General features: G+C 42.8%; 2 protein-coding genes across 5 annotated transcripts in view; both read left to right on the top strand.

Annotated features, from left to right (window-relative positions):
- The window catches only part of med1 (mediator complex subunit 1), a 16,612-nt gene extending 13,448 nt beyond the window's left edge, over window positions 1-3,164 (top strand). The window contains exon 16 of the mRNA XM_053640038.1: window positions 1-3,164. This exon is cut by the window's left edge and continues 1,760 nt beyond it. Coding sequence (XP_053496013.1) covers window positions 1-2,003 — 2,003 coding nt within the window. The 3' untranslated portion in view covers window positions 2,004-3,164.
- Window positions 3,165-7,848: 4,684 nt separating this feature from the next.
- The window catches only part of LOC128617060 (SH3 and cysteine-rich domain-containing protein 2-like), a 29,749-nt gene continuing 24,338 nt past the window's right edge, over window positions 7,849-13,259 (top strand). For all 4 annotated transcript variants that reach the window (XM_053640033.1, XM_053640032.1, XM_053640034.1 and 1 more), the window contains exon 1: window positions 7,849-8,447. In XM_053640033.1, coding sequence (XP_053496008.1) covers window positions 8,358-8,447 — 90 coding nt within the window. In that variant the 5' untranslated portion in view covers window positions 7,849-8,357. The remainder of the gene's footprint in view (window positions 8,448-13,259) is intronic.

The following is a 13,259-nucleotide window of genomic DNA, read 5'->3' as shown; positions in this document are numbered from 1 at the left end:
ATAATGGGGGAGGTAACTCTGGGATGCTGATGGGAGGAACAGGCTCTTCTGAAGCAAAGCAGTTGAAGCGCAGTCGCACACCTTCTAGTGAGGGAAAATCAAAAGAAAAGCCACCCAAGCGTAAAAAGCTTGATCCAGAAGGCAAGTCTCCCTCACACAGCTCTGGGGGTCGACCCTATACCCCTCCGAGTGGGAGTGTCAGTTCTGGAGGATCGATGAGTGGAGGTGGATCCAAATCCCCAGGCAGCTCTGGTCGATCTCAGACCCCACCGGGAGGTGCCACCCCACCTATACCTAAAATCACAATACAAATCCCCAAAACCTTAACTGGGGGGAAAACATCTTCTCATGGTGGTTATACGTCAAGCAGTTCAGCAGCTGTAAGTACTGGTGGTGCAGGTGGCACAAGCAGCAGCAAAGGCCACCATTCCCACTCCTCTTCGTCTTCAGGAAAAATAAAGACCAGCAAGATGGAAGGGTCCATGGGACAAAGTAACAGTTCTAAGCCACCAAGTACAGGAGGAAGTGGGAGTGGCATGCCCCCTCAGTCCAAAAGCTCTTCCCTTGGTATGGGTTCAGGCAAGCCAGGCTCTTCTCCGATCACCAAGCATGGTATGTCAGGTTCAGGTAGCAGTGGCAGCAGTGGAGCAGTTAGTGGGAATAAAATGAGGCCCCAAGGAGGTAAGCCACCTGGATCACTGATAAACCCTAGCATTAAGGCTAACATCTCTCCTTCACATTCTCGGTCTGGGAGTTCTGACAAGCTTTCCTCCCCAATGAAACTTCAGCAAGGACAGGTTCCGGGAACGCCACCATCCTCAAAAGCTAAGTCACCAATTGGTTCTGGAAGTGGGAGTTCAGGGGGGTCAAAATCCTCTTCTGGTGGTGGGATGAGTTCCCAGAAACAGTTAGGAAGTGGTTCTTCCTCTGGTTCTTCCACCTCATGTACTACCTCCTCTTCGTCAGGCTCTATGTCATTTTCCTCCGGTGGTCAATCACAATATGGGGGAAGTGGTGGTGGTGGAGGAAGTGGTGGTGGAGGAGGAGGTGGTGGGAACAACCCCAATGCCAAGGGAAAGTCCCCTAGCCGAAACAAAAAGCCTTCCCTTACAGCAGTCATAGACAAGCTAAAGAGTGTGGGTAGTGGCGGCATTGGTGGGGAGGAGTGTGAAGGTGGTGGAGGAGGTGGTGGCAGCACTACAGGGAGTGGAGGTGGGGGAGTACCTCCAAATGTTGGTCCTCCAAAGCGAGACAAGGTTGAAAAAGAAGGGAAATCCAAGGGATCTCTTTCAACGGGGAACTCTGGCGATAAAAAGATGATGGACCCAAAAGGTAGTGGAGTGAGCAGCACTGGTGTGGCTAAGATTATCATAAGCAAACCTGACGGCGGTTCTCCAAGCATCAAGTCCAAAGTAACTCTCCAGAAGCCTGGTGACGGATCAGCAGAAGGTTCCATGCGCCCCCAGCATTCAGGCTTGAAAGCATCTCCTCTTTTCAGTGGCTCAACACCAAAGCACGACCGCAGTTCCCCAAGCCACAGCCGTTCGCCTGGATACACACCTCTGTTCCCAGACAGTGAGAGCGAGTCTGGAAGCAGTTCAGTGGCAGAGAAATCCCATCAGAACAGCCCCAGCTCTGACGATGATCAGAGCATGAGGCCGCTACAACCACCCCAGGACTACATGTCGGTCAGCATCGGAGAGAAACACAAGAAGCACAAAAAAGAAAAGAAAAAGCAGAAAGAAAGAGAGCGGGAGAGGGACCGGGACAGGGACAGGGATCGAGACAAGGAGAAGAAGAAATCAACAATGTCCTGTGGTCCCTCTTCACACCCACTGAAGGCAGACAGCTGGTCCAGGTCTCCTCTGTCCTCCTCAGAACCCTCTATATCTTTGCTCAGCTCCGAGCGTGCCTCTCGACCGAGTCCTGTGTACATGCACACTGAGGATGATGACCTCATGGACTCTGCTCTAACTGGCTCTAACTTAGAACCATTCAAATAGAGATTATCCCACAGGTGTATTTACCATCTTTTATTCTCTTTTTTTTTTGTTTGTTTAGTTTTTTGCATGATATTTTGGCACCTCCATGAAGGTTGTCATTTTAAACGTGGAACGTTATTCTTTTAAAACTGTAAGATTTTTATTATATCATGTGGAGAGACCGAGTCCACCAATTTTAACGATAAACACATCTAAAAGTATCTAAATTATTCATAATATCTCGATGTAGGTTGCATTTTGATTTTACGTTTGCCGTCTATCTAAAGAAAAACAAACGTGCTGCATTCTTAAAAGATTACAATGTCGAGAAGAAGGAAAAAAAAGTCTCGAAGCACTCGTTGTTTGTTGAAACCATGTCTTTAAGCGTTTATTATTTTCTTGAAACATTTTAATACGTTCTTTCTTCATTATATCATGTACTTTTAGGCTTTGTAGAGGAGTGGATTAGCATTTCCTTCTTCATATGTAAATAGGCAGGTCATGATACTTGATTGAAATGAACTTTACTGGTGAATTAAACTTTCGTTTTAAATATGAAACGTGTGCCGTTTTTGGAAGTGTTTGACAGATCCCAACAACAGGGGTCACTCTGGAGTTAGTGAACTAATCTTCCGAAAGCAAACGTTCTCCTCAGCTTATGTAATCCCTTTATAAATTCATATTTTATTCTGTTTGTGTATATAATACCTGTTTCTTACAGCCTGCTGCATGAAGACTTATATTTCATAATGCAGCGTTATTTTAATTAAGACGTTAATAACGACAGAATTCTTCTTATTTTTATTGAGACCCTTTTCATTGCTGCCTTTCAGGAACAAACTATTTCAGCTCTTATTTTTGTAAGATACCTTTGTACTTATATATTGGCACACCACAGCCCCGAATATGCACTGTATAATAAAATATTTTTTTACACACACACAGTATGTTATGAGTATGTTTCATTAGCCACACATTACTGTGTCAAATGGTCCTCCTGAAGAGGGAAAGTCCCTCACCTTTGTAATTAAAATAATATGCACGCACTGCTGTTCTGAGAGGATTTTTTTTTCTGGCCCTGCCTTCATTGTCACTTTCATTTCAGAAACCATTTACATCATTACATGAAGATTTATTATAAAGTGTTTGGGGGTTTTTTGTTGTTGTTGTTTTTTTTTTTTTTACACCACCTGCTATGCTGTTATTGGCTGGAAGCAGCAGGGATGAAAGCATAACTTCTAGAGGAACGTACTTGCCGAAGGCCGTATTCGGATTTAAGCGTACGTTGAGGATTGCGCATGTTGCTGTTCAGATGTAAGTACAGACTTAAATTGTGCGCACTGGTAACTGTCGGAGCACGATGTAAAAAAAATTAAATAAAGTGCAAGATAATACGACGCGCTGGATCAAGTGCTATTTTGTTCAAGCAAATGTGCAGAGATCAATGTGATGGTTATAATTAGGACTACTTCTGCAGCAATGTACACTGATCAACCGTAACATTAAAACTCCAGATGGCCGAAGTGAATAACATTGGTTATTTCGTTACAATGGCACCTGTCAAGTGGTGGGATATATTAGGCAGTAAGTGAACAGTCAGTTCTCAAAGTCGACGTGTTGGAAGCTGGAAAAATGGGCAAGAGTAAGCATCGGAGCAACTCTGACAAGGGCCAAATTGTGATGGCTAGACGACTGGGTCAGAGTATGTGAAAAACGGCAGGTCTTGTGGCGTACCAAAAGTGGTCCAAGGCAGCTGGCAGGGTCATGGGCACCCAAGACTCATTGATGAGTGCGGGGAGCGAAGTCAATGCTACTGTAGGGCAAACTGCTGAAAAAGTTCATGCTGGCTATGATAGAAAGGAGTCAGAACACAGAATGCATCACAACTTGCTGCGTATGGGAGCTGCGTAGCTGCAGACCGGTCAGAGTGTCCATACTGACCGCCTGTACACCACCGAAAGCTCCTACAATGGGCACATGAGCATCAGAACTGGACCACTGAGCAATGGAAGAAGGTGGCCGGGTCTGATCACGTTTTCTTTTACGTCATATGGATGGCCAGTGCATGTGTTACCATTGTGATGCTCTGCGCAGTGTTCTGCTGGGAAACCTTGGATCCTGGCATTCATGTGGGTGTTACTTTGACACGTACCACCTACTTAAATATTGCAGCAGACCGAGTACACCTCTTCATGGTAACGGTATTCCTTAATGGCGGTGGCTTCTTCAGCAGATTAATGCGCCCTGACACACTGCAAATATTATTCAGGAACTGTTTGAGGAACATGACAAAGACTTCAAGGTGTTGACTCGGCCTCCAAATTCCCCAGATCTGAATAGAAACGAGCATCTGTCGGACGTTCTGGAAAACCATGGATCCATGGCGGCCCCACCTCACAACTTACAGGACTTAAAGGATCTGCTGCTGCTAACGTCTTGGTGCCAGATACCACAGCACACCTTCAGAGGTCTTGTGGAGTCCATGTGTCGAGCTGTTTTGGCGGCACAAAGTGTATTTACACAATATTAGGCAGGTCGTTTTTATGTTATGGCTGATCGGTGTATTTGCAACATAATGGACTCCTATTAGATGTATTTCAAAGCTTGCCATCTTCTCATTCATATATCATAGTGTTTTTTATGATCATTTTTTTAATTGTATCTTGCTTTTATGTGACTTCAAAATACATTTAACAGCAAAGAAAAATAATCTGGCAACTTTGGATGCAAGAATGACACACAGCTGATTTTCATAACCTGAATGACGAGCCTAGAAAATCAATTCGAGCAGCAGCAAAACTCGATTCTGGTTACGAGGAACTTTCCCCAATATAAACACTGACGTTGGACTTTTTCCGTTTGCATGTTCTCCCTGTGCTTCAGGGGTTTCCTCCAGGTACTCTGGTTTCGTCCCCCAGTCCAAAGAAACGCGTTGTAGGCTGATTGGCATTTCCAAATTGTCCATGGTGTGTGAATGTGTGTGTGATTGTACCCTGCAATGTGTTGGCACTACATCCAAAGTGTCCCCCACCTTGTGTCGCGAGTCCCCTGGGATAGGCTCCGGGCTCCCCCATGTCTCTGTGTAGGATAAGCGGTACAGAAAATGGATGGATGGCTATTTCATTAGCATTAAAATACATATGATTTATTTCATTTCATTATCGCTAGACATAAATGTTTTGCACAGACCGTGTTTTTTTTTCCAGATCAGCCTTACATGTACACCACTTCCTGTTGGTACATGTGCAGAATATTTAATATTTTAAATCAAATAAAACATTTTCATCCATATTAGCCTGATGGCTGTGTGTGACATGTAACATAGCCTACTGGATGGGCTTTAGTTATGTATTTTCTTTTTTATCTCTCTCACACACAGACACGGGGGTGGGGGGGTGGGGGGGTTGGGGGTAAGCGGTTGGTGGATTAGGCTCTTAGCTCAGCGGATCAACGGATATTCACTTTTCTGTCAAATTTGCATAAATCCTTCACGTTCTCTCTCTGTCTCTCTATCTACTTTTTATTTATCTCACTTTTTCTTCTACACTGTTTGTCTTTAGTACTTTTAGTACCTTTCATGTCACTCAGTGTTTGTGTGCTCTGTTGTTCCTACTGTCACGGTCGAGTATGCTCCTACTGAGAAATGCCTCGATCGTGCAGTAGCGTAATAAAGTGGATCGGCCCTCCTGAACGCCCGAGACGACGTGAGTGAGGCTGTGCTAAACCAGCAGTGATCTTTTTAACGCTGTGCTGGATTAACTCTGACCGTTCCCTCCAAACCGCACTAGACACGTCCATCCCAGCCTTGTCTGAGAGTCCGGTCTGATTCCTAATCATGTTCATGTGCTGGAAATAATCCTGATTAGCGTGACCTGTATACAAATGTTAAATTAATCAGATGGCATGCGAACAAACAGGCAATTCAACGCAGAGACCCAAAGGTGCTGCGCGTTTCAAAGGCTCCTCTCGGCGAGCGACCCAAATCAGTGTGTGAAATTTACATTTTAAATTAACGCTGCGTGTCAATTGCAGTATGACAAACAGCTTGATTTATTCGCTTCGCATTAATTCATTCGTTTATTTGCACTCGCTTTACGGAAGCCGGGGTATTCATGATATCTTGGTATCTTCATGGTGTCTTCCGCACTTCATCACTCCAGGTCGTGGAAATAATTCCCAAAAGGTTACAACAGATCATGTTGCAACCTTATTTCAATTTTCTTCCAGATCCCTACATTCCTTGCTGTACCTTATACATCTAGGGTGCCTGAAATCTGTGTTCCCTTTTGGTAAACTTCATTTTCTAGGGAACTATATCCTCCAGGTACTATATTCCTAGAACCCTATTGACATGCAGTGAGGCTCTAAGCTTCCTAATACCAAACTACCAACAACAACAAAAAAGATTGACACATACAAGAAGTTTTCATGAACAAATTATACGTGAACTGTACGACCGAGAAGACACCAGTGAAATTACACAACCTGCCTGTGGGCTTTTAATAGCTCATGCGAGAGTAATTGGTATAATCACACACTCAAAGACCGTCTGAGGGTTTTTTTCCACTATGTGATAGCTGAGTAAGGGTAATGATACACTGCTTTTCTTAACTGTAGGTTAAAAATATTTCCACAGGAGAACATGGGAAATAATATGATTAATGAGTACCACTACTTTACCACCACTTACGCTCATCAGAACACTGGTATCAATTATATCACACCACTGTTGAATTCTGGATTCTGATTGGTTAGAAGGTGTTGATGTTGATTCATTATCTATAACAGCAGTGCTGATAATAGTGCAGCTGCAAATAATCACAGGTTTATATTAACGCGCTCGGGTCTAATACTTTGAGTTTTCCGACACGGAATCGTCTTCAGGACAGAGGAGTTTATGCTTTGTGGTTTCTCTGTAATATGACAAGCTGTGTCTTTTTTGTTTGTTTGTTTGTTTGTTTCATTAAATTCAAGACAGAGTAAAATGAGAGGCTGGTGAGGGGCTCTGTAAACCTGTTGATCTCCAGGAACAGGGTTGGTGACCACCTGCCACCAACAGAACGCAACAAATTAGCAATAGAGACCCATAGGGACCATTACAGCTTCTATTAAAACCAAGACAGTTCCCATTATAACTGTTCAATCCATTACAAATTCTGTGAGTTTCTGTTGTTGTTCTTTTTTTCAGCAGGGATTCGCGACAACCAAATTCTGTCACGTGTCTTATTTAATAACCGTGAAATCGCACAGTGTAAAGCTGACTTAAGAACCATCATAAAGACCAGATGTTGGCCTGAAATTAGCCAAATTAATATGGCTACCCTGCTGAAAAAGAATGAAAAAACCAATAGAAACCATCACAGATATTCTAATGTTTTCCACTACAAATATCATTACAAACCATCAGCTAACCATTAAAACTATTACCATTATTGGTCCTTAATGGTATCCACTAGACATAACATGCCGCCAATAAAACGCAATAAAATTTAATTAAATTAAAAATGAAACTGTATACGGTACCATAACGAAGACGAACTGTATGACGATACGTGAAATTCTGGACGTCAGACGGCGTGGCGTGGGGACGTAACGACGTGTGCCGTTAATCGATCTACGTTCTATAACACGTAAAACTGGAACATGAAAGGAGTATTCTAAAAGCGACTCATGTAAACACCTTAATCACAATATTGTCTTATTCAGAATAAGGTCAATCTTTAGATTACTGTTTACAATCACTGTTTACATGCTAGTTTCTTAATCAGAGTATCTCTTAATCGGGTTAATATCGGAATATTGTCGATTGTCTTGTAATTTAGTGCATTAGCGGTCTCTACGGTTTTGGACCGGAGTTGTTGGTACCTCAGCGGTAGCCCCGCCCTATTTAGCAACGTCACTACACTACTGCTGAGTGTGTCCAATTATCGCCGAGGGTGCGTGCTGAAAGTTCTGTGAGCTCGTGAGCGGCTGAGTGGACGCAGAAGTGTGTTTGACATCTTTAACGTGAAATATTTTAGCGTTTCGTCACGTCAGAGGATGGAATATTAATAATAATAAAAAAAACAAAAACAAAAAGGAAACGTCTATTGTCCGCACGTGACTACAGTGAAAGCTTTTTAATATGCACGCTGTATCGTTCATGCAGAGATGGAAGACCGAGTGATTGGTGAGATCTTTCCTTATTAACGCACTTTACGGGTCTTTCGTTTTTGTTTATTTAAAACAAAGGCTCGCGTACAGAATCACGCAGAGAAGGTGGCCGGTGACGTGAGGAGGTGAAACTGCGTCAGAGAGCACGCGCGCGCGGTCTTTCTGTTCAACAGGGGAAGATTTAACGGCTGTCTCGGTTAGCAGAGGACGGAGTGGGAAAAGATGACAGAAAATGGCGAGAAGGAGAACGAGCCGCATCACCGGGACCTGCAGCGTTCACCGGGTTCCGGTACAATCCGGCCAGAGTCCAAGGTAAGGCTGAGCGCGAGCTCCATACACAAGCCCGTGCGTTTGAGTCGGAGCAGATGCGCGCGCGCGCGCTGCCAACACGCGACGGGTTGGTGCGTTTTTTCCTCACAGAAAATACGGAAATGTGATTTGTTGTTGTTGTTGTTGTTGTTGTCTTTTTGTTCGTTGAAGGTGAAGTTGATTTTTATTTTATCAGAATATTAGCCTAAGAACAGACCAAAGCATAAATTCAGTAGAAGAGGAAAACTAGAACGTTGACCAAAACAGAAGAGAATGAATAAATAAATAAATAAATAAATATTAAAAAGGGGGCTTTATTACTTCAGTGCAGCTGTACTGAGCTGAGCAGGAACAGCCTACAGAAAAGTAATAAAGAGATTAGATATAGATGTCCAAAAGAAAGTGACGAAGGGATGAAAGCAGGACAGAAGTAAATAAAAAAATAAAACCCAAGAAGAACCATTGATTAAGGGATTGAAGAATTAAATTAAGATAATAAGATCAGGAATACAATTTTTTTTTTATTTTTTATTTTTTAAAAGATTGAAGAAAAAGAAATGTCGGTGCCATTTTATCTGTTTGTTTCGGTGGAAATGTTTTTTTGTTTTGGTCTCATGCGATTAAAAAAATATATATAATAAAGTAGTAGTGAGTTTATAAAAGGAATCAAAGTCTGCATTCACACCACGGGTCTTGATGCCCAATTCCCATTTGTTAACTGTATCCGAATTTTTAAAAAATTTTTACGACCCGTTTACATCTTCTTTTAAAAATGACCTATATCCGATATCTGCGTTTACACCATACACTTCGTGACACAACCCGAGGTAGACGTCACCGGAAAAGCTTAGGCGCAATTTGCATTTAAAGGTAAGTAAAACACCGACCTCTTAAGGCGGAGGGGGGGGAAAAAAAGAAGAGAGGCTGTGTCGAGAGTTGTGTTTTCACGGTAGGCGTCCATCTGAGTTGACGTCATTCGCCGGCGTCGCTTTTTCAACGACGTACGAGTCGCATTGAGAGGGGAATCTCCGAGCTGTCCGCTTACACGCCAGACGCAAGTACACGTATCCGGTTCAGGTCTGATTTATTACCACATATGAATGAGGCCTGAAATGGATCTGAGAATATCGGAGTCCATGTGCTTTTTTTTCCCCTGCTTACTCTTCCACACGGGAGGAAAAAAATCGGAATTGGGTCACTTGGGTCACCATGTAGTGTAAATGCGGCCTCAATGCACCACTTGCTTAAATTCTGTTCTCACGCAACATGTTTAAAAGTTGAGTTGTGCTCACGTGCATACTAGTGTCTTGCTGTGATTTGCATGAAATAAATCAGTAAATGATTTTTTTATTGGTGTTGAGTTTTTACCATCCCTTGGGGCTGTTAGTGGAGTAATTCAGTTAAGTAACTGAAGTTGAAAACGTTCCACTTAACCGTTTTTCTTTTTGGCACAAAAAGTCCTATTTACCAGACCCTACAGAACCCACCCATTTTTCAAGTGATCAAAATATTGGAACATTTGACTGACAGGTGTTTCTTGTTGCCCAGGCGTGTCTTGTTAGATTCATTGTTAAAAACTAAAACTGTTAATAGCTCTGAACGTCTGCTCTTGGTTTTAGCCCTGGGTTTTCACCTGTGAAGACTGCATTTGTTTTTAAAAGGGATAAAGCAACATGAAGATCAGAGAGCTGTCTGAGGGAAAATCACAAGAATTGGGCATAGCCAATAGAACAATTTGGAATGTCCTGGAAACGAAGGAAGCCACTGGTGTACTAACCAGACATCGAACAGGACAGCCAAGGAAACCAACAGCAGTTGATGGCAGAAACCGTGTGAGAGCTGTGAAGCAAAACCCAAAATCGACGGTCAGTGACCTCACCAGCAACTTCCACAGGGCAGGGGTGAAGGTATCAGGATACATCATTTGAAGAAGACTTTGAAGAGCAGAAATATAGAGGCCGTACCACAAGATACAAACCTCTCATCAGCAGTAAGAATCGGAAAGCCAAATTGGGAATCTCTACCAAAGTGTGGAGAAAGAAAGGATCTGCTCATGATCCAAAACATGGTGGAGGTAGTGTCATGGCTTGGGCTTGTATGGCCGCTTCTGGAACAGGATCACTAATCTTTATTGATGATGCAACTCATGATGGTAGCAGCAGAATGAATTCAGAAGTCTATAGAAACATTTTGTCTGCCAGTATACAGAGAAATGCATCTAAATTAATCAGGAGGAACTTCATCATGCAGCAAGACAATGATCCAAAACATACTGCCATATACTGGCATATATTTTCAGCCTTTATTTCTCTTTTGGCCAAAAACCGAAAACGCCATTTTCGGACAAATTTTTCGCCGGCCAAAATTTCAGTGCATCCCCAAGTCTGTCTGCTCCAATGCTTTTGCACACCTAGAAATTGGGTGGTCTGCCATCAGAGGTGCCATGCTCTAAGTTGTTTAACACATCTAGATGCAAATATCAGGAAACGAAAGCTGAAATTCTGATCCTGTCGTCTCATACTAGTTTTTTGATCTCAAACCCAAATGTCTTCGGTGTATAGCAAAAAAACAAAAGAGTTGGCCTTGCCGTTCGAATACTTTGATATACCAGACAGTGGCAGTATACAGTGAATAGGCTGCATGACATGTGCACTGTGTGTGTGTGTGTTCATTTATTCTACACAAACTTGTGAAATAAACCTGACAAACTTGAAGTTTTCCTTACCTCTACGTTCTAATTTGTCGAGACCTTCCTGACTCGTGAAATCCCCGACTCTGCTCGATCTTTCAGGTCTGCAGCTGCTCAAAGCGGTCCGACGCAGAACTCGCAAGCATGTCGGAATATACAGTAGTACGGTATCTTTTGTACGTGAGCAATAATTGCTCGAATGAGATTACGGTCTTGACAAAATACTGCTCTGATGAGCTGGACCTGCTGGCCATCATCTCTATCCCATCCAGCTCTTTTAGAAAGTTCTCCTCTGTTGTTTTATCCGGTGTGTGTGTGTGTGTGTGTGTGTGTGTGTGTGTGTGTGTGTGTGTGTGTGTGTGTGTGTGTATATTCCTCTACAAGATCGTGCCTTGGACGCACAGCTGGTCAATTACCAACTTAACTCTTCTGGCATTATTCTGGGCGAGTTCAACCACACAAACATCTCCAAGGTGCAGCCAAAGTGTAAAGGCTTTATTTCCTGTCGAACTGCAGATGGGAAAATTGGATCATTGCTAGAGCGCAATAAACGAGGTTTATAGTGTTGTACCAAGATCGGCAGAACCCATAATGAAATCTGCACCTCTGGAAGCCACTTTAGTGGACGAGCTCAGAGACTGGCTAGACTCTGCAGACTGGGTTTATTTTAACAAAGCTTCAGCACCAACCTACCTGCAGAGGAAAAGGTCATGTATGTATCTAGAGGAAGTAGAACAGACTGTGGAAATGATAACCCCAGTTAACAAACAACTGTTAATGTGGTTAAAACGCCGCTGGGATTAAAAAAAAACAAAAAGATTACTTGTACTTCTAAAGACAGTTACAGAAGCTCTTTCTTCAGAGCATGTGCTGAGAACGTCATTCGCTACAGCATTCCATCCTTCATTACGTTACGCCACTCTGGAGCAGTGAACCGGGCGACAAGGATCGCTCCTGGACCTCACACCCCCTGGATCTCGACCCATGGCTAGCAAGAACGCAATTGAAATGAAAATGGTTTCTGCTAACGATTAATCACAACCTGCATTGATACAAGCTCAACACGAGAAAGGACGATCTCCCGTTTATTAATTATCGTTAACAAGCCGTCACACTCGGTACATGGAGCAACGGACCCACAGTGTGCGTGGTTTTTAGTGCGAGTAGTTACACTCAGTAATCTGGACAGCAGACGGAGACGGACGGAGCGACGGAATCCGTGTTCCCTTGTGACCGAGTGACATTTCATGTCTTTTCTTCCCTGATGCGTTCCTTTTTATTTTTTTCTGTTTTATTATTTTTTTTCAGGAATCTGGTGGCAGTGATGATTAAGAAAACAAGACTGGAGCTCCAGGGAACCTAAATCTAATCGAATCAAATCAGATGTCTCTCGTGGGGCCCGGTGGGAGATTTTTTTTTAACGTCTCGTCTACGACATCTATTTATATTTACAGGGAAAATGGACTCCTCCTCTCCTGTTGATGTTTTCTGTTGTCGTCTTCTGTTCTCCACACGCAAGTCGTTTTACTCATTTGACATTTTTACTCCTAGCACATGGTCTGTTGTCCTACACGGTTCTTAACACGGACAACCGTGCTTTGTTAACACAGCTGTTGCGAGCCGGTCTTCTTTTTTTTTTTTTTCCTTCACCCTGGTGTGCAAAAATATGCATCTGACGTGTTTTTACTTTTTTATTTCAACACAAATGGTACGAATACTAATAAGATTAAGACTACAAATGACGTTATTTATTTATTTATTTATTTATACTCTAGCCCAGCATGTTATATCTGGCATGTTTAAAAGTCCAGTTATTTCCACGCATGGGAATACTAGTCTCTTACTAATTATATGAACGATTTAAAAAAATTTTTAAACGGACAGTAATCTAGTTTTTACTGATACCCTGGTAACTCCTCCCCCACGTACAAGCCTAGTCTGATTTTTCTTTAGTTTATCGTACAAGACGTACAGTGACGAGTTTGAGATTGGCAGGTTGGACATGTTAAGGACAAAGGTCTCTCTCTATCTCTCTCTCTCACACACACAGACACACACACACTGCTCCTGCCAGCCTGAATTATCGTAACCGACGATGATGTTTCAGCCGAGATGTAACCAGCACT

This window comes from Ictalurus furcatus, chromosome 13 (genome assembly GCF_023375685.1).
Source record: "Ictalurus furcatus strain D&B chromosome 13, Billie_1.0, whole genome shotgun sequence".
Taxonomy (NCBI): domain Eukaryota; kingdom Metazoa; phylum Chordata; class Actinopteri; order Siluriformes; family Ictaluridae; genus Ictalurus; species Ictalurus furcatus.
This window is presented reverse-complemented; position numbering and strand designations above follow the sequence as displayed.